This window comes from Salvia hispanica, chromosome 1, assembly GCF_023119035.1.
Source record: "Salvia hispanica cultivar TCC Black 2014 chromosome 1, UniMelb_Shisp_WGS_1.0, whole genome shotgun sequence".
NCBI classification, from domain to species: Eukaryota; Viridiplantae; Streptophyta; class Magnoliopsida; order Lamiales; family Lamiaceae; genus Salvia; species Salvia hispanica.
Genome location: NC_062965.1, coordinates 3,862,716 through 3,890,396, shown reverse-complemented (window position 1 = coordinate 3,890,396; position 27,681 = coordinate 3,862,716). Strand labels below are relative to the sequence as shown.

General features: G+C 35.5%; 2 protein-coding genes and 1 long non-coding RNA gene across 8 annotated transcripts; 2 read left to right on the top strand and 1 right to left on the bottom strand.

The window, feature by feature from the left end:
- Positions 1-720: 720 nt before the first annotated feature.
- LOC125200555 (protein transport protein SEC23-like) lies at positions 721-7,556 on the top strand. Of its 4 annotated transcripts, none has more exons than XR_007172735.1 (12): positions 723-1,760; positions 1,945-2,118; positions 2,284-2,445; positions 3,045-3,187; positions 3,530-3,605; positions 3,748-3,914; positions 4,130-4,202; positions 4,765-4,842; positions 5,368-5,529; positions 5,624-5,887; positions 6,525-6,617; positions 6,813-6,904. XR_007172735.1 is itself a non-coding variant. In XM_048098202.1 (12 exons), the coding sequence occupies exons 1-12, from the start codon at positions 990-992 to the stop codon at positions 7,159-7,161; spliced, it is 2,328 nt and encodes a 775-aa protein (XP_047954159.1). In that variant the 5' UTR covers positions 726-989; the 3' UTR covers positions 7,162-7,556. The 4 variants fall into 4 exon arrangements, 1 of the variants encoding a protein (XP_047954159.1); XM_048098202.1 differs by lacking the exon at positions 6,525-6,617 and adding an exon at positions 7,009-7,556 and having other exon boundaries at positions 726-1,760; positions 6,813-6,917; XR_007172736.1 differs by lacking the exon at positions 6,525-6,617 and having other exon boundaries at positions 721-1,760; positions 5,784-5,887; positions 6,813-6,917.
- An 885-nt stretch (positions 7,557-8,441) lies between these two features.
- LOC125219839 lies at positions 8,442-9,990 on the top strand. Of its 3 annotated transcripts, none has more exons than XM_048121935.1 (2): positions 8,442-8,688; positions 8,793-9,990. In XM_048121935.1, exon 2 carries the CDS (start codon positions 8,984-8,986, stop codon positions 9,782-9,784), a length of 801 nt encoding a protein of 266 aa, XP_047977892.1. In that variant the 5' UTR covers positions 8,442-8,688; positions 8,793-8,983; the 3' UTR covers positions 9,785-9,990. The 3 variants fall into 3 exon arrangements, with proteins under 3 accessions (XP_047977892.1, XP_047977882.1, XP_047977875.1); XM_048121925.1 differs by having other exon boundaries at positions 8,442-8,866; positions 9,088-9,990; XM_048121918.1 differs by having other exon boundaries at positions 8,442-9,990.
- A 1,116-nt stretch (positions 9,991-11,106) lies between these two features.
- On the bottom strand, positions 11,107-12,342 carry LOC125201693. Its single transcript, XR_007172959.1, has 2 exons — positions 12,131-12,342; positions 11,107-11,767 (listed from the first exon to the last, which is right to left on the bottom strand). It is a non-coding gene; the product is annotated as an uncharacterized LOC125201693 (long non-coding RNA).
- Positions 12,343-27,681: the final 15,339 nt, after the last annotated feature.

Here is a 27,681-nt window from a genome sequence, read left to right as displayed (position 1 = left end):
CTTAGAGGTGTCCATTAGATCTAAGTGTATAGAAATCAATGATGGGTGCGGAGGAGCACAACCGGGGGCTGTTGTGTGTCACAGTAAGGATCCATTTCCGTGTCCATTTAGACAGTGAAGTGCTATTTGCAATTCAATTTTTTGGAAATTTTCGGAATTGGATGTCTGACTTTTTAGTTCGAGTACCATGGCTTTCCGATTTGACAAGCCTAGCTAAGATGGCTCTGTATATAACCACCTAGGTTCCTATTATCCTTTTGTTTAGGTTTGAGAAATATCATTCTAACCAATTCCTATTTATCACTAATAGCGTTTTAGTCAGTAAGCGAACACACATTTTTACAATCACACTTTTTTTGTTTGTTCTTTGTTCAACCTCTGATGTAGTACTTCTTTATGTTGCCCTATGTTTGTAATAGTAACGTAAAGTCATCATGCAAGCGTGAACTAGACAACTGATAGTCTTATGTTAAATGTGATTTTATGTGCTGCTTACGTGCCTCTATCTGTTACATTCTTTCAGAAATTCGAACCTTCAACATGGATAAACGTTCTACCAACTCAACTAAACTTCTGCCTTTTTTTTGAAAATAACTATAAAATACTAACTATTTAAATTTATTATAATTTTCATACTAAAAATTCTTACCTTATACAATTTATAACAAAATACCATTGTGTAGATTGATGATATGAATTGAATGGAGTTAATGGCAGCCCCTCAGAATTTACCCATTGCACCTTCAATTACGTTTCATTGCTCATTCGATTTCACAGACAACACACCCTTGACTCCATTTTCTCCCTCTCTTCTTCCGGCGTGACCCCTCTGCCTCTCCCTCCCTCTCTTCGCCCCCCTCCCTATCGCCTTTGGGGTCCGCCCAACCGCAAAAACCCTCATCTAAAAAACCCCCAATTTCCCTCAATTTTCCCGGATTCCCCTCCGATTTCGCATTCCCCAACCTAACATTACCCCAATTGCTTCATCAATGGCCGCGCCGGAGCTAGCTCAAACCGAGCCAGAGGGAATCGAGGGAGTCCGGATGACGTGGCTGAATTGGCCGCGATCGAAGGTGGAGGCGTCCAAGTGCGTGATCCCAATCGCAGCCTCAATCCAGCCGATCCGCCCCCACGTGGATCTGCAGATCCTCCCCTACGCGCCGCTCCGATGCAAGACGTGCTCCGCCGTGCTAAACCCCTTCTGCCGAGTTGATTTCAATGCCCTCATATGGATCTGCCCATTCTGCTTTCAGAGGAACCAGTTCCCGCATTATTATTCATCGATATCGGAGACGAATGTGCCTGCTGAATTGTACCCCAATTTTCCGTCAGTTGAGTATTCGATCCAGAATCCGCAAGATTTCAACCCGGCTGCAGCGCCTTCTCCGATTTTTTTGTTTGTGCTGGATACGTGCATGATCGAGGAGGAGTTGGAGTTTGCCAAATCTGCGCTGAAGCGGGCGATTGGGATGCTGCCGGAAAATGCTATGGTTGGGTTTGTATCGTATGGCACGCAGGTGCAGGTGCACGAATTGGGGTTCTCGGAAATGTCAAAGGTTTATGTGTTTAGGGGATCGAAGGACATCACAAAAGATCAGGTCTTGGAGCAATTAGGCCTTGCTGTGCCGGGCAATAGGCGGCCTGGTCCGGGCATGCAGAAGAGTGGCGGTGGCCCGAGCCCTGTGGCTGGAGCTGGGCCAAACACGGGTATCAACAGATTTTTGTTACCCGCATCCGAATGCGACTACACACTTGATTCAGTAATGATTATTTACCTGCTATCTGCATATTAAGTATTTGGTTTGGTCTTTGAGGATAGAGTTTAAAGCCTGGATAAAGATGTTATAAATAAATGTGACTTATTATTTTACATTGTAGCAGTTTCGATCATTGTTTATGTCAAATTGTCAATCTTATCTTTCTGTGGGACTTTCTGTGGTGCAGTTGTTGGACGAGTTAGTGACCGATCAGTGGCCAATTGCCCCAGGCAATAGGGCATTGCGGTGTACGGGAGTTGCATTGAGTGTTGCCACTGGACTTCTAGGGGCATCAACATCAGGGGCAGGTGCAAGGATTATTTTATTGGTCGGAGGTCCATGCACAGAAGGTCCTGGATCGGTAATGCCTTGAATTTTTAGTCTCCATGAAATATGTGTATACTGTATAACAAAAACAAAAGGAATGGACTCTAGCAAATAGAAATGCTGCCACTACCATTTTGAATCTTGTATTAATTTGTTTGAAAACTTAGCTGGTAATAACAATGTTCTTTGTCTTGTATAGATTGTCTCAAAAGATCTGTCTGATCCAGTCCGTTCACATAAAGATCTTGACAAGGACGCAGCACCCTTCTTTAAGAAAGCAGTCCATTTCTACGATGAACTTGGGAAACAGTTAGTTAGTCAAGGACATGTGTTGGATGTCTTTGCCTCTGCTCTCGATCAGGTTTGTGGTGCTCAACTTGACTTTGTGTTGCCTGTTCATAGCTTATGTTATTTGTGTATTCATTATCAATTTATCATGCTAAACATATGACCATATATTATAGATGGACTGTAAAGGTCTATGTGAGACTAAAAGGAAGTGCTGGTTCAAATTTTGTCTTTTCTGAACACTCTATTATCTTTCCAAAGTGAGGTTTCTTTCTGAAGTGAGAGAACATGCTCTGGGATGGCAACTAAAACAATCAATGCATAATATTGCTACCAGCTCCCGTTCCTATGTATGGATGCTCTATCATAAATCTCAATTTTCTGAACTCCCCCAGCCAAAATATACAATCAGAAATTGTTTTTACGCACCATTACTCCATTAGTTCATACTCTGTGCTGTAGTAGATATAATAAACACGAATTTCTTATTTTCAACTATGATAATAAAAGTACAAAGATTGGAGAGTGGATGTCTTCTTACATTCCTTGGCTGACCCATGCTGAGCATTGCTTTGATTTATCTGGGACTTGGTGCATCTCACACCTCTACAACATTCCTATTTCAACCAATTCCGGCTTTACTGTTACTTAACAGTGTGAATCACAATTCAGGTTGGGATTGCTGAAATGAAGATTGCCATTGAAAAAACTGGTGGACTTGTCGTTTTGGCTGAAAGTTTTGGCCACTCTGTCTTCAAGGATTCGTTCAAGCGCATATTTGAAGTTGGAGAGCAGTCATTGGGGCTTGCATTCAAGTAAGTGGATATTGGAGTTAGAAAGGTCTTTTCCAGTTACATGTTAGCAAAGCAAAGGAGGGTGCACTATCTCTTATTTTAATTAAAAATTTGCCATTATATATATTTGTATCAAAATTATGCTGTTTCTTGGTTGCTTAATTAGCTTGACCAATTATATTAGGAATATTTTCGTTACTATCTAATAAGTTCAGATTAGTAGCCACTTTCTTTCTGCTGAGGTGAAATATTGATTGATTGTCTCGTTTTTTAATTTAATATGACGATGCATTGACTTTTGTTTGACAGAAAATGATGGTCATTTCTAACATCTTATTAATAATTATCGCTGAATATTTTTAGTGGTACGCTGGAGATCAACTGCTCAAAGGATATCAAAGTCCAAGGGATCATTGGTCCATGTACCTCACTTGAGAAGGTTTTTGATCCAAACTTCATCATACTGTTTTTAGTACTCCAGTAATTAGTATAAGACTCCAATTCTAGTTCTGTTTGCGGGTTACTGTTTCTGCTGTTACATTGACTTATCTTGTCTGATACTGATATGATGTTTTGTGCAGAAAGGGCCTGCTGTGGCTAACACAGTTATAGGACAGGGAAATACTACAGCTTGGAAGATGTGTGGCCTTGACAGAAGTACATGCCTGACGGTTTTCTTTGACATTTCATCCAGTGAAAAGTCTGATCCTGCAGGGTCAAGTCAATTATACGTACAGTTCCTTACTAGGTAATGAGGAATCTCGATTCTCTATAACCTATCTGGTAATTGAATGGGTTCCAACTAGTGAGTCCGACTTTCGTTGGCCCGTTCTTTTTTTTTTTGGTATTCCAAGATGGTAGGTCTAGTTTTTTCTTTCTTGATAAGATGCATGTTTCCATCTTAGCAATGAGTAACTCAATTACAGATGCTGAATTGTAATATACTTTCTTTCTATGATACAGTTATCAAAGCTCTGATGGCCAGATGCGGCTGAGGGTCACAACTGTTGCACGGAGTTGGGTGGCAGGCAGTGAGGTTGGTTATTTCTCCTCTCTCTCAATCTTTTTCCTGTTGTCTCATTTTCTAGGAAGATCTTTCAACAAGAAAATGCTAGTCATAGTTGTTTATTAATGCATCTGAGTAGCAAGACTCAGTCCCTCAAGAGCTCTCGAGGCACACTACATCAGTGAGGTGGTGAACCTAGGCTCTATGGCATGTGCGTCAACAAAAAAATATCATAGGTTTTTTTATATATAAATTTCAATGAGTACAAGTTCTGCTCTTATATAATATTTGTATAACCAACTAAAACATAGAAAAAGAGTTTGTAAAAGTGAAAAAGTTGGGAAAAGGGAGAAAACATCTAGATGGTAAGGAGTCTGGTGAAGAAGAAGATGAGGAGATCTAATGTAACATGTTTTGGAATTTATTTAGTTGTGCTTACAGGAAAGTGTGATTTACTATTATTTATTGGAAATCATCATGGTGCTGTGTTGTGAACATGCTTCTTTTTAGTTCTCTTATTATTGCTCACAGGAAAGTATGTTATTTATTTCTGGCTTTGACTGAATCTTCCCCATTTTCTGTGTGGCTGCAGGATTTAGTTCAAGGATTTGATCAAGAGGTTGCTGCTGTAGTAATGGCCAGACTAGCTTCTTATAAAATGGAAATGGAGGTAAACGTTCCATACCTTTGGCACTTGTCCTATGAATATGGAGCGAGAAATACCTAGTTTTTTCTCTGTTTGCTAGCTATGATTTTGGCCATCTCACTCAGGGGATACTGGGTTTCTTCCACTAGGACATTTGAAAAATGAAGATACTGATAAAGTGACATATTTGTGATTTGTGACTTATTGAGAAAACAAATAAGTTGAGTTTGAAGGAAATTAGCTTTGAGTCATAACTTTGAAGATGGAGTGATGGACTGAAGATTAATCAATCGGATTACCAAGTCTCATAAATATGATTTTTATACATTGAAGGAACAATATGGATACCAGATAGGATAGTTTTCGTACTTTAGGGATGACTTGACCCTTTTTACTACTTACTATTCTTGTCTTGCTAGATAAATCTAGTATAGAACTGAAGAATAAATGATCAAATTGATATTATAGAGGTTGAATTATTTGATGCAGGCTATTATATTATATATTTTATTGCTTAGTTATGATAGTTTAATTGGTGACTGCTTTCAGGAAGGTTTTGATGCGACAAGATGGTTAGATAGGAATTTGATACGCTTGTGTTCCAAATTTGGGGAATATCACAAAGATGATCCTGCCTCGTTCACCTTAAACCCCTGTTTTTCGTTGTTTCCTCAGTTCATGTTCAATCTGCGACGGTCACAATTTGTACAGGTGAAATTCTGTGCCCGGTGTTTATGTTTCCTTGTTCAATTTAATATTCTGTAATAGTAGTTCTTAATCTCTCTAGTTTTCCCTTTCTCTATAGGTGTTTAACAATAGTCCGGATGAGACTGCCTATTTCCGTATTTTGTTGAACCGAGAGAGTATTAGCAATGCTGTAGTCATGATTCAACCATCACTGATATCATATGCATTTAATTCACTTCCTGCACCAGCTTTGCTTGATGTACTATCCATTGCACCAGATCGTATTCTCCTGCTGGACTCTTATTTTAGTGTCGTTATATTTCACGGAATGAGTATAGCTCAGTGGAGGAATATGGGCTGCCAGAACCAGCCAGAACATGAGGTATGTTTAAATTCTGCTCATCTAGGTTGGTGACTGTTGTTACATTTGAACTCTTTTAGGTAGAGCTTCTATTGTTTTATCGATTGAACTCTTTTAGGTTTTAATTGTTCCTGCTATGGCTGTCTTCTGGTGTGTTTAAAATGACAGTGAACTCGTACTAGGAAATATTGGTGGGAAACTTCATGCCATTAGCGTATAGTAGTTGATCTGCTTATTTTGCTTGTTAACTTTTTTTTTCCATCAAGGCAGCACCACAACATAGCATAATGTTAGGACTTCCTTGAATTGGATGTATTTCTATTTTCTCTAATTTATGAAATGGTCACTTCCATTCAAGTTCCTTCTCATGGAGTATTATTATGACTAATAATTTGTCTTTACTAAATATTTTTATCTATTCCAACTCTTTCAAGTGGAGGCTTAATTCTTGTACAGATATGGAGAGTTGTTGGATTAAGAGAGCTATAGTAAATTTTGCCATCGAAGAGGTTTTGATCTTTGTTTGAATTGTAACAATTGCAATTCCTAGTTCTTTGAATTATGCTTTGGAGTTCAGCTGTAGGTTTGGTCATGCTGTTATTATCTTATTTTCTTCCGTTCCACTCCATAGTTTGACCGGTGATGATGATATCTGCAGAGGGCACATCATTTTTCTTGCCTCTAAACATCTATTTCAGCTCATGCGATTGCTCTCTTCTTTCAGTCTTGCACTATTTCCTTGGTTTTTCTGGTAATAATTATCATATATTGAAAGTCAACATCTTCCTTCTCGTCATTAGACATCTACAACGGCCTTTCTTACTTCCTAGTTGGTATTCAGTCCATATATAACATGATAGGTTTCATCTTTGCTGTGCTACATTAGAGTGATATTTTGTTAAAATGCACAAGATAAATTTAATTTAATAAACCTTTGCATTCGTAGGCCTTTGCTATGTTGTTACAAGCTCCACAAGAGGATGCCCAATTGATAATTCGTGACCGTTTTCCTGTACCAAGGCTTGTGGTGTGTGATCAGCATGGTTCCCAGGTAACCTTTACCTCATGATATAATCCAATCTTGTTAACTACTACTTTTTTTCATTGATTCATCTTTGATTGCGTATAAATGTTGGCAACAGGCAAGGTTTTTGCTGGCAAAGTTGAATCCTTCAGCCACCTACAATACTGCACAAGAAACGATGCAGACCGGTTCAGATGTCATCTTCACCGATGATGTAAGTCTACAAGTATTCATCGATCACCTTCAGAGGCTTGCAGTTCAAGGTTCTTAACAAGGTAATGAGAGTCGATTCACCTGCTCGATGGTTTCTTGGATTCTATGGAAAAAGTTCTGGAGTGAATTATGCCTCGTCTAGTTCCTGTATGAAACTATGCCTTATTGTCGTCCAATTGCGAGGATGAGGTTATAGACCCTCACTGTTTGAACAATGAGTAGTTGCTGGGCTTGAGAGGTCTTTTGCTTAATTGGATTCCGAGGTGCTCGCCGAATTTTGTAACTTAAATAGTTATTGGACAGACCTAAGGGTATAGTTGTAAGTTAAAAGGTGACATTTTTTGTGTTTTGACATATATTGGTAATTTTCCACCTTATATTCCTTTGTGATTGAAATTTTTGTATTGAATTTGAGGATGTGAATTGTGATGGAGGCTAGACAGCTTTTTGTTATTTCTATTTGAAATAGAAAGTATTTCTTCCAAACTTATCTTTGTTGTGGGTTCTTGCCATCTTGTTGTTATGACCATATCCAACTGAGTGCTAATTTCTTTTTCGGCATGGAGTTTAAGAAATTTTTTTATTGTGTTAAATGGATAGAGAGAAAAGTAAGAGATTAGAGTAAAGTAGAAAAGTGAACAAAGAGAAAATGCAGTTAGAAAGAAAAGAGTGAATTAATTATTATTAAATAAAAAAATGACTCAACTATAACGAAATAAAGGTTGCATTTGTGTTTTTGCGGTTCATAATGCAAGAACTTCGGAAAATTGTTGTTCATAAACCCTAGTGAGCTTGTTCACTTGGGTTCGACTTTACTTACATCGTCAATCGATTTTACGATCGACTGAAATTGGGTTTAATTGGACATTAAATTAATTGGTTATTCAATAATTCAATTAATTAAATGGCTAATGTGTTTAATTAACTAGCTTATAATTGGGCTTGGTCCATTATGCTACTGGATGACCTCATTTAATTATTTGATTTTACTTAATTAATGGGCTGATATGTTTAATTGGTATCACTTACATTACGATTACCTTAATTTGTGCTTTCGTGATAAATTGGGATAAAATCATGAAAACGAACATGGATTGTGTTTTCTATTTTTGAATTGATGACTAGGATTGATTTATGTTTTTGTGATGAACGGTTGAGATTAAAATCACACGGATTATGCTTTTGTGCTTCCTACTTTTGTAAGGATGGGTAAGATTGATTTGCACTTTTGTGATGCATGGCTGAGATTAAAAGACTATTGTAAAACTATTATAAATTGAAGATAGGTTTTACTCATTTAATTATATCATCAAATTCATTCTATTTGTTGTTACGTACTCCATCTATCCTTTGAAATGGATCCAAATTCTATTTACAATTCTTCATCATCTTCGGATGAAGATGAGGGAAATTTGCTAATGATGAACCTTTACATCCAAACACAAGAAATGATGCTTAGTAGAATCCACAGCAACAACTTGTTGATTCAACACCTTCGTGACCAACAAAGCCACCAAGTAACACGTCGTGGTTCGGTTCCGGGGCATATTGTCATCAACCGTGATCGAGAGGGAGCTCACGTTAGGTTGTACAATGATTACTTTGCAGATAATCCATTGTACAATGAGGCCATGTTTCGAAGAAAATTCCGGATGTCTCGTTCATTGTTCGTTCGCATTGTGGATGCAGTTAAGGAACACGATGACTATTTCGTACAACGACGAGATGCGACCGGGAGGCTCGGACTATCACCCCTTCAAAAGGTAACATCAGCTATTCATATATTGACACGTGGTGTGCTACCCGATGCTACTGACGAGTACGTCAAATTAAGTGAGAGCAGTGCGATTAAAAGTCTAAAACGTTTTTGTCGTGCGATAATGGAGATTTTTTCAACTCAGTATTTGAGAGCACCAACAAGTAGTGATATTGCTAGACTTCTATATATTGGTGAACATCATGGATTTCCGGGGATGTTGGGCAGTTTAGGTTGTATGCATTGGAAATGGCAAAATTGTCCTACGGGGTGGAGTAGTTCACATTGTGGAAATCCTACGATTATTCTTGAAGCTATAGCGGATTATGATCTTTGGATATGGCATGCTTATTTTGGATTCCCTGACACAAGCAACGATGTCAATGTGTCAGCATCATCTAATCTTTTCTATAATCTCACTCAAGGTATTGCTCCTCCAGCTCATTATGTTATTCAAGGAAAAGAATACAATATGGGTTATTACTTAGCTGACAGTATATATCCAAAATGGTCTACGATTGTGCAAACAATTGAAGAGCCTCGTTCTCCAAAGACGGAATATTTTGCAATGAAACAAGAAGCATGCAAAAAAGATTTAGAACGTGCTATTAGTGCTCTCCAAGCACGTTTCACAATCGTGGCAGGACCTGTGCGTCATTGGGATAAAGATGCATTTCGTGACATAATGATTACATGCATAATTTTGCATAACATGATAGTTGAGGATGAGCGCGATCTTACTTCTCCAATTGAAATTGCTAGAGAGGCGCCACAACCGGAAGTTGAGATGGCAACAAATGAAGATGCTCGGTTTCAAGAATACTTATCTCGGTATGAAGCAATAAGAATTAAAAATGCTCATCTAGAACTCCAAAATGCATTAGTTAATCATCTATGGGAACAACGTTCTGATTTTGAATTTTAAGTTTGAGCTATTTCATGTGTTAGTAGAATATCTTATGTAATTGTGGCATGTTTAATATTTTTCAGCTATTTAAATTGTTCAGTTTAGTGGAAGAATGTGTTTGAAATTTTAAATATGAACTATTATATGTAAATGTAGCATGATTAATGTTTTCCAGCTATTTAGATTGTTCAATTTAGTGGAAAAATGTGTTTGAATTTGCTCTATGTATAGTCTATAGATGCACATTTGTAGCAGTAATCGTCAATTCTGAAAACTCAAAATAAATGCATCTCCATTGAAAACAACTTTTAATTTACTTACTGGTGTGGAGCAACACATTGCAGGTTGAGATATAATATCTTCAGAACTTAGTTTAATAGAAATAAAAACAATGTCATCAGTAGATAAGTTACAGGATTATGTAATTATAGAGGAATTGAAATAGAAATAGAAATAAAAATAGAAATTGAAATTAAAATTGTACTACTACATATTTTAGGGATTGAAATTATCTGTATAATTCAAATACTATATTACTAAACGCTTTATTGGTATCTTATACGATAAAATCACATTTTAAATGCAATTAATTCCAAAATAATGATCGCAAATAACCTTAGCATTTAATTTTTACTACTCCTATATTTTAGTAGTATAATCTTTCTACATACTACTTATCAAATAAGTACCGTGTAAATTAACAGTTTCCAGATTATATAAATATACAGTAACAGAGTGTACAATTAGTATTTGATCACACACCTATAGTTAACCTATATACCTTTAATTGCTATCAGTCACCAAAGTAATGAAACTAAATAAGTCGGTTTTGAACTATAATAGTTACTGGAGTATTATCTTACATCTTGATAATTAACACTATTTATTTTCCCATGATACAATATTTGGCCTTGCCTAAATCCAGGGGCAGGCCTATATGAATTGTAACGATATTATTAGAAGAAATCAAATACAGTGGTACTTCCTCCGTTCCATAGTAATGGAGATTTCCTTTCAACACGGAAATTAAGAAAAATTGTATTAGGTGAGTTAAGTAAAAGGAAAATAGAGTGGAAAATAAAAAAATGTAGAGAAATGAAGAGAGAAAAAATAAGAGAGAGGAAAGCGTGTGAAAAAATGTGTAAACTTTTATTAAAAATAGAAATGACTCTTACTATGGAAGGGTACTAAAATAACAAAATGACACTATTACCATGGAATAGAAGGGGTATTACAAAGTAGTAGGAGTATAAATTAATAATGTTAGACATAAAGTTTAATTCAAATTAATTTGATTACTTGTATCCACCGATATTAGATTGCAATATAAGAATAAGAACTCGTTAAATGATGGAACGTCATATATTTTCACAGTTTTTACAACAAATTCGCTAGAACCAGACTAATTTTTGTCTCGAATAAAGAAATAGTAGTAAAACAATTCGAACTACTAATTCAAAGTTTACAAATATTGATTCAAACAAACTACATATATTGTTGAACTTTAACCCCATGCCCTGTGCTGCAAGCTAGAACTGATATTAGTAGGCAAACAAATGAAGAAAATCATCAAATCAAAATAAAGAGAAAATATTGAAAATAAAGCTGAAAATGCAGTAAAAAGTAAGATAAGGATTTTTACTTCTCTTACAGTACATTTGATGGAATCTATCAACCCTCAAAAACAGGCAATATGGCTATATTCAAAACACTATAATAAAAGGGCTCTAAATAAATAAAAAGTTTGTTGAAGCAAAATAATTTGGGATATATATTGCTGCTTGGGAAACTGTGTGAGCCTAATGAATCATTCATTGAAAATATTTTAAACCCAAATCACATAAAAATAGCAAAATCATGATTCATTAAGCCACACAATTTCTGAAGCCACATTATTTTTAAAATGATTTTCAACCTCAACCAACTTTTCTATATAGAGCCCCTTCATTATAGTACCGAAATATAGCCTTCAAATGTGTCCTATTATCAATAGTTCAATCCCTGCAAAAAAAATAAAAATATTCGTTAATAATTAAAAATAGTTAAATCAAAAATAAAAAAATGGAATAAAAAGGACAGTAATGGTGATTTACTGTGACGTAATAGCCAGAACAGAGTACGATAATAGGTAAAACTGGAAAAGATAAATTCATCAAATCAACCAATTTCACTAAATCGGGTAAAAGGAAACGGTTGAAAATAAAGTAAAAAAACTAACAACCAATTTCAGTAAATTAAGCGGCGATCTAAATATATCTAATAATTCTCACAATAAGCAATTGAGATGAGCAAAAATATATTTCTAAAAACATAATTGAAACAAAATTAACGGTAAATGTTGAATAATTGAAGCAAACGAGATACCTTGCCGCCGTAAATCGAAAGCCGATCACTGCAACAATTTCACACCATAAATACTCAAATTACTGGGAGGATCGGAAGAGCTGAAAGAAGAAGCAGTGATTTATGAGGTATGGAGATATTAGAATTAGAGATGTGGTCGATAAATTTATAGAGGCTTAATACTTGGAGAAGAGTCTAGGGTTTTAGGGTTTGTGGGCTACATTGTTCACCGTCATGAATATGGGCCTCAAATTTTTTTTATTAAATACTCCTTCCGTCCCGGATAATTCGGATAACTTTGACTGGACACGAGTTTTAAGAATTGTAATGAAAAGTGGGTTGAAAAAGTGAGTGGAATATGAGTCCTACCTTTATATATTAGTTTTATACTACCTTTATATATTAGTTTTATAATAAAATATGAGTAAGAATGAGTTAGTAGAATATGAGGTCCACTATCAAAAATGGTGAAAGTGAAATGGAACAAATTATGTCGGACGGACTGAAATGGAAAACTGAGATGAATTATCCGGGACGAAGGGAGTAAATATTAGTAAAAAGAAAATTACTACTACTCCATATTTTATTTTTATTTTTATTTTTATTTTTATTTTTATTTTTAATTCAATAATAGACATTCACCAGCTAGCATATCATAGTGCATTGCAAATGGTAGAAAACTGGCCCCATTGATTTAAAGTTATTTTTATATTCAAAACCCATAAAAATAAAAGTAAACCATGATTATTGAATGATACAATTTCGGAAGCCATGTAATTTACACCTCCCATCCCGCTTTAGGAGTCCCGATTGAGTCGGACACATATTTTAAGAAAAAAGTGTTTGAGTATGTAACAAATAAATAGTATTATAGTGGGTTGAGACCCACTTTTAATTGAGTGTCCAATAAATAAATATTGTAGTGGATGTTGGGATCCACTTTTAATCACTTTTTTATTAGTTATAGTGGATGTTGAGACCCACTTTTAACACTTTTTTATTAGTTGTAATGGATGTTGAAACTCACTTTTAACACTTTTTTATTAGTTGTAATGGATGTTGAAACTCACTTTTAACACTTTTTTATTAGTTGTAGTGGATCTTGGGATCCACTTTTAATACTTTGTTGACATTTTTTTATTAATTTATCTCAACCGGAACTCCTAAAGCGGGACTCCTAAAGTAGGAAGGAGGGAGTAAAAAATACTACTCCCTCCGTCCCAATTAAATTGAGTCATATTCTTCTTTGGAATGTTTCAATTAAGTTGAGTCATTTTCTTTTTTTAATAAAAAATAAAACATCCGAACACTATTACTTTATTCTACTATCTATTTTACTCTCTCTTTAAAAACTTTCCTACTTTATTCCTCTATACTACTTTTAAATACAATTTCTTAATTTCTGTACCCAAAAAATTTGTTTCAATTTAGTTGAGGGTGATCCTTTTGTCGACGAATGCTCCTATTACACTCATAGTCTCTGAAGGATGAGAACCAACTATGTAGCATCTACATCGAGAATTCAAGTATTATATACGCCATTAGTCCGATCCTTTGTCGAAACTACCTGTAATAACGAACTTGCAAAATGGATTTGTTTATCATAAAGAGATTGGTCGTGACCCTGCTTCACCTTAATTGTGAGTATTTGAACGAGTAAAAGTTCTGTCTTGGTTCGAGTGGGGATAGCATTTCTCTTCTGCATGTCCAGGAGTTTTGAAAAATCCAAATATCTCAGGGATAGAGAGGTAGGAATTTCCCGAATGAATCGCGCTCATTCGTATACATCAGGAGTCCATTGATAAAAAAGGGCTGGGAAAACTTGAACCCAATTTATACAGTGATAAATTCGACATCAAGTAACTGAGACTAGGAATATTCGAAGACCGTGGTTGATGCCATGCCACATATTAGAAATTTTTTTTGATAAAAATGGAGAAATTCGAATGTCCAACTTTTATCCTATGTTTTGAGCCCAAGCCCAAATTACATATTTTAATTACTGTAACTTATGTATTTTTCATTGTTTGTTTGTAATTTTAGTTTATCTGTTTATTTTTATAAATTATACGTACAATAATAAAATATTTTAAATAATATTGTTTAAAAATACTATAAAAAATAAATTTTAGTTTATCGTTTATTTAGTTATTTTATAAATTAGCCACAATCAATTTTTCCTCTGCCACATCAATATTTTTTATTCAGCCCAATACCTGCAATAAGTTGGCCCCAAAACTAGCCCCAAGTTAAATCACAATGGTCATTTGAAAAAATAAAACTACTTCAAAATAGAAAATACATTAATTTAATCTAAAAGTTACATTATATTTGAATTTCCAATTTTTTCTCGAGCTACTCGATCATCTTGGTCAGCAGGCAGAGGCGCTAAACCATGGGCAAATGGGAAGTGTCTGCAACAACCGGCATCATCGAATCTATCCTCAGCATAATCCAAGTTTTCGAATTGTACGAATCCAAGCCCATTGCGTGTGTATATTGCATGAACGCTGCTTAAGTTCTTTAATTCATTTCTGAAAAATTTGAAGATGGATAAAAAATAGCAGTGTGAAAAGAAAGAGCAAGAGGTGTGAACAAATAAAAAGGAAGTATGGGTAGTAATAGAAATGTTAGTTTTTGTTACTTTTTCATGTAATAATAGTAGTACTCCCTCTGTCCAGCATTAGGAGTCCTTGTTGACCATTTTCATCCGTCCAGCATTAGGAGTGTCGATTTGACATTTCCATAAAAAGTGAAATAAAAATATTATAAAATAAAACACTAAAAAACACAAGTAAAAACACACCCAAAAAATAAAGCAAATAATAATGCAAATGAGTCCCATATTCCATTATCATACGCTTCAATTACTACACACTCAAACATTTCTTAAAGGGAAAAGCTAGACAACCATATTATGTACAACCATAAACTGGTTTATTAGAAAAAAAACCGCTTTATTTATCATTTCCGATTTATTTACAAGCGTCCTAAATATATTTTGAGACGCTATTTGAAAGCGTTCGTAATAAATTTGAAGATGCAATTTACAAGCGTCCCTAATATATTTGGAGACGCAATTTAAAAGTGTCCTAAATGTATTTGGAGACGCAATTTGAAAGTGTCCCAAATGTATTTGGAGACGCTATTTAAAAGTGTCTTAAATGTATTTGAGACGCATGTTAAAAGCGTCCCAAATAATAATTCATCGACGCTATTTAAAAGCGTCCTTAATTGTATTTGGCACGCTCACCTTAAGGACACTTTTTAAAGCATCGGTAGTTTATTTAGAAACATAAAAAAGCGTCTCTAATCTAATAAAAAAGAGCCCTTAGACATCTATGTTCTTGTAGTGATCACTCTTTTTTTATTCCATCATTTACTTTGTTCTTTCTTATCTTTCCTACTTTTTTTCATCTCTCTTATTTATTTAATATAAATTCTTAACCTCCGTGCCCAAAAGTTTTGTCTCAACTTTTATGGGACAGAGGGAGTAAATTGATAATGTGACTTGATTAATACTCCTCTTTATCTTCTGGGCCGAAACTGACATATTGGTTTAACCTTTAACAATAAACTAAAAGTAATCATAAAATAATTGGACAATAATTAATTGATAAAATAAAGGACGATAGGTCTAACGTAGCCTAATAATTTTTAGCACGATATGATAATTTTAGGGGTGAGCAAAATAATCGAAAACCGAATATCCGAACAGAATCAAACCGAAATTTTGAAATTCGGTTCGATTTTTTCGGTTTTTCGGTTCGGTTCGGTTTTAAAAAAATACAAAAATTTCGGTTTTTATCATAATTATAACTATATTATTATAATATTTAAATATAATGTATTATCATAGTAATAATTAATAATTTATTATAATTAATAATATAAATTATACAATAATAAATAATAATAATTTTATAAATTAATAATTAATCAATAAAATCGTACTGAAATTTAAAATTATAAAATTTAAAAGTTATATCTTTAAATATTTTGGTTATAATAATAATAATTATATATATTATTATAATTATTTGGGATTATAATATAATACTCCATGTAACTAAAAATATAATTATAGGGACGTGTTCAGATCAATAAGTGAAATCCTGTCAAAAATTAAAACAAATCTCAGTCATTGGATCTTGTAATGTAACCGTTAGATTATTGCCACGTGTCATCTAGTAATGTAGATTACTAGTCAAATAATGTAACTTAGCTAATAATGTACTATTTTAGTACAATAATGTAGCATTTTAGTCTAATAATGATAATGTAGCATTTTGGGCTAATAATGTAACTTATCACATCCATCCAATCTCAGGATCCAAGGGCTGAGATTTGTTTTGATTTTTAACAGAATTTCACTTATTGACCATAATGCGCCCCTATAATTATATTATTATATATTATGATGGATAATTCATATTTAAACTATCCATAGTAATAATAAATATAATAATGTAATTATTATCATTTATAATTTATAACTTATTAAAAACTTTATATTAATATTCTTTTTATAAATAAAAATAATAATAAGTATATTTTTAGTTAGTGTTTAAATCAAATATAAAATTTAAAATCTTGATATTTTCCAAACACAGGAAAGTAAAGTTATTAGGAATCACATTCCGTGGATTCATTTTCCTGGGAATCATTTTCCTTGCCAACTTTACTTTCCCGTCAACCAAACATGACCTAAATGTCAAAGCTAGGTTATTATAATATACTTCCTACATTTTCCTAAAAATAGAAATTTTCCATTTTAGAAAATGGATTGCACAATCCACTAACACTAATTTCATTATTTTTTTTCCTTCTCTCTTACTTTATACGTATATTTTATTCACTTCGTCTCTTTTACTTCACTAATTTTACATTAAAATCTGTGTCATGTGTAGAAAGTGTTCGGGTTGAAAGTTACAGGTCGAGTTCATATTCGGTTAGAAAACTTTCTTAACACATCAAGTTCGGATTATGCCTTATTAGGTTGTGTCGTTAGCAAGATAATTCGGTAGCGACCCAATCCCTATGATTTTTCACCCCAAATATTTTCTTCCCAAAATGTAAATGAAGATGAAGTGATGAAATGCACAAACAACATCAAGCAAAATCCTTCGATCAATTAAAGTATATTCGATCAATAATAAAGGGATTGATAACTAAGTCCACTAATCTAATTTTCTGCCTTGGCACCTACGATGCCAAGATCAGTAATTGACTCGAAAGTTTTAGTGATGCATGTCTGATCTCTCTGCTCACAGCCTTCATTTTCTTTCAACGTCGATGGTAATGTTGAATCATTCCCCGGTCTTGTGCCCTCATTGATTTCTACCATCGTATGTTCATCGTAAGTTATTGTAGCAAGTCTATGTTTTTTTTCTCTCTCTTGATCTTCCTCATTCTTCTTTTACATAAAAATGTGTAGGCTAAGGGGTAAATATAGAAACTATGCTTCGCATCAGTAATAATATGAGAATCATTTAATCAAGAGTAGTTTTTAATTCAATGTACATAACATTGTTAATTTTTATAATAAGAGGGTTAATTTGTTGTCGAATCGATTTGAATCCCAACAAGTTATTGTGGCTTGTTTTTACTTTTGCATATTTTCATATTTTACTTTTTTTTTCATCAGACTTTTGTTAAAAAATTCAATTCAACAAATCTCTTCAGTTTTATTATGATTTCATTGAATCTATACCCAAAGGATCTAATAATTAAGTCAGTTAACTTTTGTTCAAGTTGTAAGTTTGATTTAGATTTTTATGCCAAAGAAAATAAGAAAACGAAACTTATAAGGATTAATTGAATTATCATTAAATTATCGATATGTTGACTATTGGTGATTTAAGAAGAAAATGCTTATTACTTACTCATCTTATATATAAGAAAGATATTATACATTATTTATCATCTCTCGATTTAAGTTATACTAATAATTACACGTGACTGGAAAGTGAGTTGTGATTGAACCTATAATTATTAACAGAATTTATATCAAATTTACATTAAGTACTTACCCTTATTTACATGATCAAATTTAACAAAGTTATTTAAGTCTTCATGTGCGAAGCCAAAAACGTCAAATTTATAGACAAACAAAGATAATATTTCCACCAAGTATTTTAGCAAAACACGATAGGGAGTACAATTTAATTATAGGACATTCCTTCAAACAATTGAAACCAACATTTTACATCGTATCAAACGCTTATTCAACATAATTTTATCATTAAAAAAACACGAATTTCGTCGATAAGTAATTTTAACTTAACCAACAACGGGAAGACGATCGACATTTCCATCCTCGTGGAGATATAACCAGACGCGGTCACAGCGGTAATCATCAATAGGGGTCTCTCCTTCTGGTACAATTATTACTTCCAGCACATTCGGATTCTCCCTCTTAATCGTAGCCTCCGCTACGTTGGCTGGCTCCCCGATCAACTCCATCCATGAAAGCTTCCCTATGCATAATTTCATAGTAAAACCTTATAGTAACATATATACATCAACATATGTAATAAAAAGAGATGAAGAGAGAGATGTGGTTCTTGCCTGCACATGATTCTTCTGCCATATCTTCTACTACTGGTAACTAATTGATTGATTGATTTTGGATCAGAGAGGAGATGTTTGATGATTGTAGATTGGCACCATATTTATATAAAAATGTTCGCATTTCGTTGACTAATTTTATTATTTTCTATCAATTGATTCGGTGTTCAATTCTTTTCTTGTTATATTTTTATAGTTAGTGCAACCTTCGTGTAAAATAAAATAAAGCAGCCTTCTTATAATTAATCTGTTATCATCCGGTTTAAAAATCTTGTAAATATGTAGTAGGAGCCACGTTATCCTTTTCTTTCTAGAAGGAAGAAGTAAGAGTGTAAGACTTTGTTAATTATAGTACTATCAAATAAAGAAATCCACGTGCTCATAATTGGCCTTTTGTTGGTTGATAGAATAATACTATTCCCTCTGTCCCATAAATTTTGTCACACTTTGACCGAGTATAAATTTCAAGAAATATACTAATTGAAAGTGAGTTGAAAAGTTAGTGGAATGTGCATCATACTTTTATATATTAATTTTATAATAAAATGTGAGTGAGAATGAGTTAATGGAATTAATATGTGGTCTACTATAAAAATGGTAAAAAGTTAAATATGACAAATTTTGTGGGACGAGCGTAAATGGAAAACTGTGACAAACTTTATGACGGAGGGAGTAGTATACATTAAAATTACCAACAGAGCGATCGACAAATCATTTTACTACCATGTCCGTCTATAGTGGCGCCAGTAACTTCGTCGGTAAATTTACTAATGGACTAAATCGTTATTTGTCTGTTGGTAAATTTATAGACGCACAAATCTATCGATAGTTCGTTGAAAATTTACAATGGAAATGTTTTTGTCAGTAAATAATTTAAATTTTATAGATTGTGTGTGCAGTCAGAATTCGTGCGAACATGTTCAATTTATGGTAACTTTTACAAAGTAAAAAAAAAAAGTAGTAGCCATTTTTGGCTTTAAAAATAGATTCACTCCATTCTTATAATTGACTAATTTTTTTTATACATATCTACTTGAGTTATATGAAAGGATTATTAATTATTCTGCGAAAGTAGCTATACATACATAAAAGATCAATCACGAACACATGTCAATAAAAATAATTATGTATAAATATATATTAGAAGATAGCCAAGTCGATCAGAATCATCAATAAAAATACAACAAAATAGCATGGAATATACAACCGAAATGTATGCATTTAGCTGGGGAAAAAAAAACTGGTTGCATACCCTAATAGTATTCCCGCATCGCTACTTTCCGTGTAGCTGCTATCACCCATACCACATCCAAGAAAGACAAATGAATAAGTAGTAGTATTTGACTTGGTATTCTATTGTTTATTTGAAAGGGATGCTATTGCACTATTACTGTATTCCAATTAGGTTGTTGGTTAATCCTTTTTGGTTGACAGATTCACCTCGTGACTCTGTTCAGTGCTCGGTAAGAAAGTAATCAACGTGTAAAATCTAAAATAAGATATATTAATAGTTCAACCAATATTTATAAATTACTATGAATATATTAATCTGAAAGACTTTTGAAGATAACAAGTAAAGTATTTTTATTAGACTAAGCGAAATCCATCGGCTTATTACCTACATCAGTGAAAACACAAAAATATAATTTATTTAAATTAATTTACACAACTTCCACGTGTGATGCACGACTCATTTTCTTTTATTTAAACTTATTTTATACTGAAAAATGATTTTATAAATTCACAAAAATATCATTGTATGAAATTGTATGAAATCTGAAATCATAAATATATAAAATAAAAAAAAATTATTAGAAAATATAAAATCAAACAAAGAAAAAAAATAACACATATACCGAATGAGAAACAGTATTATTATTTTGAAGGGGTTGGCAGCGGAAGCGCTCATATAAATCAATTACATAATAATTTTGATCTATTTAGCGGATTATTTAGACAAATTCTATTCGCGTAATTATCACATGTATCATGCTCATAACTCAAATAATAACATGCTTTAAATTAATTAAAACCTAAAACATGCTTTTCTAAGGTTTAGCCATTATACCTTGATGATTCTCCAAAGAATCGAAGATAGCTAGCGCCTTCTCCACGTGAAGAACTTTAGTACAATACCACGGATCTTCTGACTGGTTCCCGGACTGTGGACTAATATCAGGGTGGGCTGATCTCACCAATGCACTAAGACAGAAATCCTTTCCCACGGAGGAGAAAAATTCGACCTCTACAAGGAGTAGGGGAGGCTGAAAATTTGAGAGTAAAAACAACTGTATTTTCTGTCTCCTTTATTCTCCTATTTATAATAAGTCACATATTGGGCCCAGACAGGGATCTATGGAAGGCTTTGGATATGAGCTCCTCCAATTAGCTTTTTACTAATTAAATTAAACCCAATTTAATATAAGCTTAAAATTAGAATATTACGAGCAGCCACTACAGAAGTAATAAGTAATACTGCACTCCCCATCCAAATCCGAAATTATAAGTACTTTGGGTTTCCATTACTTTATATTTATTTCCCGCGCTTAAGATAGAAACATCCATTAATTAATTATTGTCTGCTATGGACTTAATTAATTAATATCTTATTTATTCCAAGAGAGGACTCAGCAAGAAAATCTTATTTATTATTCATAGAGTAATTAAACTCCAACTAGCTAGGTTCCGAATAATAAAACTTTATTTCAAGCTTCTCTTGAGGATGTTATCAAACGAGACTCACCTCGCGCACGATTCAACATAATAGCAATCCTAGCACCGCTAGATATTAATCACCACTACCCAATATACCAGGCTTATTGGGTTGCGAAAAACCCGCACCATTTGGTAAGTCAAAGTAGTGCATAATCAATACCGTATGCTCAATGCTAACGTACATTGATTGAGAAATAATTTACGAGACCTCATCTTTCAGTAGATAGCATAAAGACTGTCTCGCTGTTAGATCCATTCAGTGCTATACCACACCAATGTCATCTTATTTCAGTAAGGCTTAGAAATAATCGGACTGACATTGCAACCTTTCACGATAGGTAGTCTAAGCATATCTAGGTTGTGAAATTATTCTTTTTCTTTGTTTAGAACTGACCGTGTTACCTTAAAGTGAACGACGCCCACAACCGGTCTACTAAAACAAAGACTTAGACTTTGTTAAGTTACTTATACATTTAAATATGTAATAAACATCCATTAAATGTAAAACATAACAACATTATGACAAAAATAATCTGTTTATTCCTTTGGAAAATAAAATAAGAGTTTTAACAGTATTCAATCACTCGAAAGGTGATTTCTAGTATACAAACTCTAACAATCTCCCACTCATACTCAAAACAGCTTTCGAGTATAAAAAAAATATGCACTACGTCTAAAATTCTCCCACTTATACTGAAAGCGAGTTGAGGTCTCGAGCGAGTTGAACTCCCATTTCTTCTACATGGCGTTCAAACGGTTTGATCGCCAATGCCTTAGTGAAAGGATGTGCCAGGTTGTTCTCTGACGCAATCTTGACCACTTGTATGTCTCCTCTTTGCACTATATCTCTGATGATGCTCTTGGTTCCTTCGAATTTGCCACAGCACCAGAATTGTCACAATAAATGGTGATGCTCTTGGGCAGATTCGTAACCACACCTAAATCCATAAGAAAGTTCTTGAGCCATACAGCCTCCTTTGCGGCCTCCGAAGCGGCCACGTATTCGGCTTCCATGGTAGAGTCTGCAATGCATTTCTGCTTTACACTCTTCCAAATTACGGCTCCACCTCCTAAGGTAAACACATAACCATAAGTAGATTTCCTCGAGTCATGATCAGCTTGAAAGTCTGAATCAGTATATCCCAAAGGACATAGCTCGCCTGCTTTGTAAACTAGAACATAGTCCTTAGTCCGTTTAAGGTACTTGAGTATGTTCTTTACTGCAGTCCAATGTCCTTGACCCGGATTTGACTGATATCTTGCTACCATGCCAACAGTAAAGCAAATATCAGGCCTTGTACAAAGCATATGCATACATGAGACTACCAACTGCCGAAGCGTATGGTATCCTTCTCATCTCTGCTATCTCAGATGCAGTCTTATGACACATCTCTTGAGATAAATGGATGCCATGTCTAAAAGGTAAGAAAACTTTCTTGGCATCTTGCATGCTAAAACGACTAAGTACAGTGTCGATGTAGGGTTCTTGAGATAAGCACAACATCCTTTTCTCACGGTCCCGTAGGACCTTGATACCTAGAATGTGTCCCGCGTCTCCCATATCCTTCATCTCGAACTGGTTTGACAACCACGTTCGTACTGATGACAACATCTTTTTATTGTTTCCAATTAGAAGAATGTCATCTACATATAAAACTAAGAACACCACATTCCCTTTCTCAACCTTCTTGTACACGCAGCTCTCGTTAGGGCATTTTTCGAATCCAAACTTATGAACAGTCTGATCGAAACACTGATTCCATGATCTAGATGCTTGCTTGAGACCATAAATGGCCTTCTTAAGCTTCCAAACCATGTGCTCTTTGCCCTTAACGGCATAACCTTCGGGTTGTTCCATGTAGATGGTCTCCTCAAGACTACCGTTCAAGAACGCAGTCTTAACGTCCATCTGCCACACATCCCAATCCATGTAAGCTGCTATAGACAATAGTATCTGGATCGATTTGAGCATGGCCACCGGGGAAAAGGTCTCGTCGTAATCGACACCCTTCCTTTTGGGTTACCCCTTAGCCACTAGTCTTGCCTTAAAGACTTTAACTCGTCCATCGGGTCCACGTTTACGTTTGTATATCCACTTTCTCCCAATGGCTCGGGTAGGACAGATAAATCGTAGACGTCTTTGTCTATCATAGATTGTAGTTCCGAATCCATTGCACTTACCCATTGGCAATGATCGACATCCGCCTGCGCCTCTGCAAAATTCCAGGGATCTAGTACATTGTTGTCCGAGGAGTGATCCATAGATTCTCCCAAACCAATGTACCTTTCGGGCTCATGAGAGACCCTCCCACTGCGGCGCGGCACTACAATATTAGGTGTAGAAGTTGAAGGTTCGGGAATTGGTTGTACTATAGGTACTTGTTCTTGGTTAATGGAACTTGTGACTGAAGTGAGCTCTTCAAGAGCCACCTCACTGCTGGGTTTATGATTCATAACAAAGTCTTCCTCTAAGAATGTCGCGTGAGTACTCACAATGACTTTCTTGTCTCGGAGACTATAGAATTCATAAGCTTTCGATCCTTTGGGGTATCCTATAAACAAACATACCTCTGTCCTTGAGTCCAGCTTAGTTGGATCCTTTTCCAAAACATGAGCTGGACACCCCCATATCTTGAGATGCTCTAGATTGGGCTTGCGCCCATTCCACAACTCATATGGAGTGGCAGGAACAGATTTTGACGGTAAATTGTCTAAAATATGGCTCGCGGAAAGCAAGGCATGTCCCCAAAACGAAATAGGCAGTCGTGCATAACTCATCATCGATCGGACCATGTTTAACAAGGTCCTATTCCTTCTTTCAGCTACGCCATTCTGCTGGGGTGTGCCCGGCGCAGTCAGTTGGGATTCAATTCCCTCTACCGATAAGTAGTCCAAAAACTCGGCACTGAGGTATTCGCCTCCGCGATCAGATCGCAGGCTTTTGATACGTTTTCCATGATGCGTCTCGGCATAAGCCTTAAACTCCTTGAACTTGTCAAAAGCTTCAGACTTAAAGCGCATCAAATAAACATATCCAACTTTCGAGTAATCATCAATAAAGGTGATGAAATAGCGAAAGCCGCCTCTTGCCTCGGTTGACATTGGTCCACACACATCAGTATGAACGAGTTCTAGTACTTCCTTGGCCCTATTACCTTTCACCCTAAAAGGTCTCTTAGTCATCTTGCCTTCCAAGCAGGATTCACACGTGGAAAATGATTCAGTATCTAGTCCTTTAAGAAGGTCTTGATCCACGAGAGTTTGAATCCTCCTTTGGTTGGCATGACCAAGTCTAAGGTGCCATAAGTACGTTTCGTTCATTGAACTTGAAGGTTCCTTTCTTTTCTTTGAAATTTTCGATGCATTATTGAGTTCTAATTTGCGATTATTAAATTGTGTAGATATGATTGTGTACAGATTGTTTTCCATGATACCACGACAGATATAAGAACCATCTTTCTTAATAACACAACTGTCATTAAAAGAAATCGAATATCCATCAAAAACCAATTTAGAAACTGAAATTAAATTTCTTCTAAAAGAAGGTATCAACAAAACATTCTTCATAACCAAAAATCTATCACTACTAAAACGCAAATAAACGTCTCCCACTGCTACGGCCGCCACTTTAGTAGCGTCGCCCAGCTGGACTTCGATCTCTCCATCATATAGCCGTCTTGTCACCTGCATTAAGTCAGGATCAAAACAAATATGATCAGTAGCTCCAGTGTCTATAACCCAAGTATGAGATGAAGTCGAAGCCAAACATGACTCGACAACTAGAGCTTGGTGCATACCTGTAGCCTTACCCTTTTTAGGGCAGTCTGGCTTCCAATGCCCCTTCTCTCCACACTTGAAACACTTTCCTGTTTGCTTCTTTCCCGACCTCCTCTTTTTCTTTCCCTTAGCTTCCTTAGGTGCGACCTGGTTCGTCACTTTCTTCTTTCCTGCGCCAGGCCTAGGGCCAGAGGAACGATGTGACGAACTAACCATCGCAGCCTTAGCTTGGTTCATGAGATCCTCTGCCGACTGAAGTTCAGTCAACAACTCAGCCAAGGTGTAATTTCTTTTGTTCATCTCAAAGTTGAGCTTGAACTGCTGAAAGCTAGGGGGCAGACTCTGAAGGATGATAGTAACTTGGGACTCGGCATCAATGACGCCTCCCAAAACCTCAATTTGATTGAGGTGGCTCATCATCTCGAGGACATGGTCCCGCACAGATGAGCCTTCCTTCATAGTCTTGCACATGATACTCCGAAAGGCTTGAGACTTAGCCGTTCGATTCTGAGTACCAAAGAGATTTGTGAGATTTTGCATAATATCGGCGGCAGTCGCCATGGCGGCATGCTGATGTCTAAGCACTGTTGACATGGAGGCCAACATATAACACTTAGCCATCTCATTCGCCTTATGCCACCGTCTATGCGCATCTCGCACTGCCTGCGCGGCATTAGCCGCCGGCACTGGAGGCCGTGGAGTAGTGAGCACAAACTTGTACTCATCAGCCGTGAGAACGATGTCCAAATTTTGTTTCCATTCTATGTAATTTTGGCCCTCGAGTTTGTTTTCTTTAAGAATTGCAGAAAGAGGATTGAGTGACATGTTGACGATTTAGTTTGCACTGCAAAACAGAATATTTACTATTTGTCATAAACTTATGTGATGAAATTGAGGAGATTAACCATAAAACTTTTCAAATTCTCACAACTGTAAAATTAAAATTTTGTACCCTCAAGCAGAGGTCAATACGCATTAAAATTTTAACATTTTTACTGGTCACAACACCGACGAATAGTCCAGAGACCGCAGCACGGCATGGCCGCCAAATGTTGCCTAAGCACGACCATCAGATTTAGCATTACAGAATCTTGTTTCTACAACACACTCCCATAACAATGCTCATGCGTTGATAACAAGACCAAGCTATCTCGTAAATTCTGTTTGAACTTCTGAAACTTGTAATTTCTTAGGATTATTGTCCCCACAGCATGGGTGGCGATAATATTGGAAACTACTTTCTAGTCCATACTATTTACATTTGAGAAGTCCACCTATATGAACTCGCTATTTCTTAGGATTATTGTCCCCACAGCATGGGTGGCGATAAGATTCAGAAATTAGCTTCATAAGTTGTGGACCAATCGATGGAGACCATATACAAACTTAGTTCGTAATTATCGCTTAGATATTTGAGTTATGGTTTTTCATTAATTATCCTTAGCCTTAGTGCAGATTAAAGGCTTAATTAAATTCTGTTGGTATTTAATTGACTGGATAATTAAATCTTTTATAATCTTTTAAACATCTTATTAAAGGATAATATATTAATTACTAAAGTTTAATCCATATTCATGTCTTCTATAAGATTTATCTAAAATAATTAATTATTTATATCTTGGACTGACATGAATAAATAAACTTAAATTAATTCCTTATTAAGATTGGGAAGAGAATAATATTTTATTATTTAATGAAATCCTACATATCTATCCTTATTAGGATTCTAGATATATAATATAATTAGGAAACTATTAAATTATTCTTGTCCATATCATCTAGGAATAAAATAAATATATTTATTTCCATAGATATAGTCAATAATCTAAATATTCCTAAAATCTAGGGAAATCTTCCCAAAATATTTTATTTCCATTAAATAATAATATTTTAATGATATCTTTTAATTTAGGAATCAAATAATCATTAAAATAATATTTCATCGTTATCTCGTCTTTCCCTCCGTCGACGTTCCACAGCTGCGTTGCCACCGCCACGCAGCTCCGGCGATGCTCCCTCCGCCGCGTTCGACCTTGCGAGAACGAGCAGCAACCGCGCGAAGCGGTGTAGCTCTGGTCAAGCATCGTTAGGGCAGGGGTCGATTAGGGTTAGGGTTCCCGTTAGGTTTAGGGTTTCTCGATGGAGGAATCACCGCTGCTCTCGGACGAGCAGCGGATTCCGATCGTCTCCACCGACGTCGAAGGCCGCATGGCCAAGGGAGATCGCCGCTGCGGTCTGGTCGGCGGCATGGACGAGCCCTCGCTCGTTTTCACGTCGCCGCTTGATCGTTGTGATGCTCCCACTATTCGGCGTGATTTCCGAGGCTTGTCCGGATCCGGCGGTCTCACCAGCGGCGTGCACGAGACCACCCTCGTCTGCGCGTCGCCGTTTGATCACCTCCGAAGCTCCCACTCGCTCGACAACCCTAATTGGATCGCATGTAGCGCGATTCGTCTCGGCGCAAGCGCCGACGAATCGCACGTCTCGTGCGTTCCAAATATTTGAGTTCT

Coding starts and splice junctions, on each gene's coding strand:
- LOC125200555 (XM_048098202.1), top strand. CDS start 990: ATGGCCGCGCCGGAGCTAGCTCAAACCGAGCCAGAGGGAATCGAGGGA. Junction 2,119..2,283: donor GCACAGAAGGTCCTGGATCG/GTAATGCCTTGA, acceptor TGTCTTGTATAG/ATTGTCTCAAAAGATCTGTC. Junction 4,203..4,764: donor GTTGGGTGGCAGGCAGTGAG/GTTGGTTATTTC, acceptor GTGTGGCTGCAG/GATTTAGTTCAAGGATTTGA.
- LOC125219839 (XM_048121918.1), top strand. CDS start 8,459: ATGGATCCAAATTCTATTTACAATTCTTCATCATCTTCGGATGAAGAT.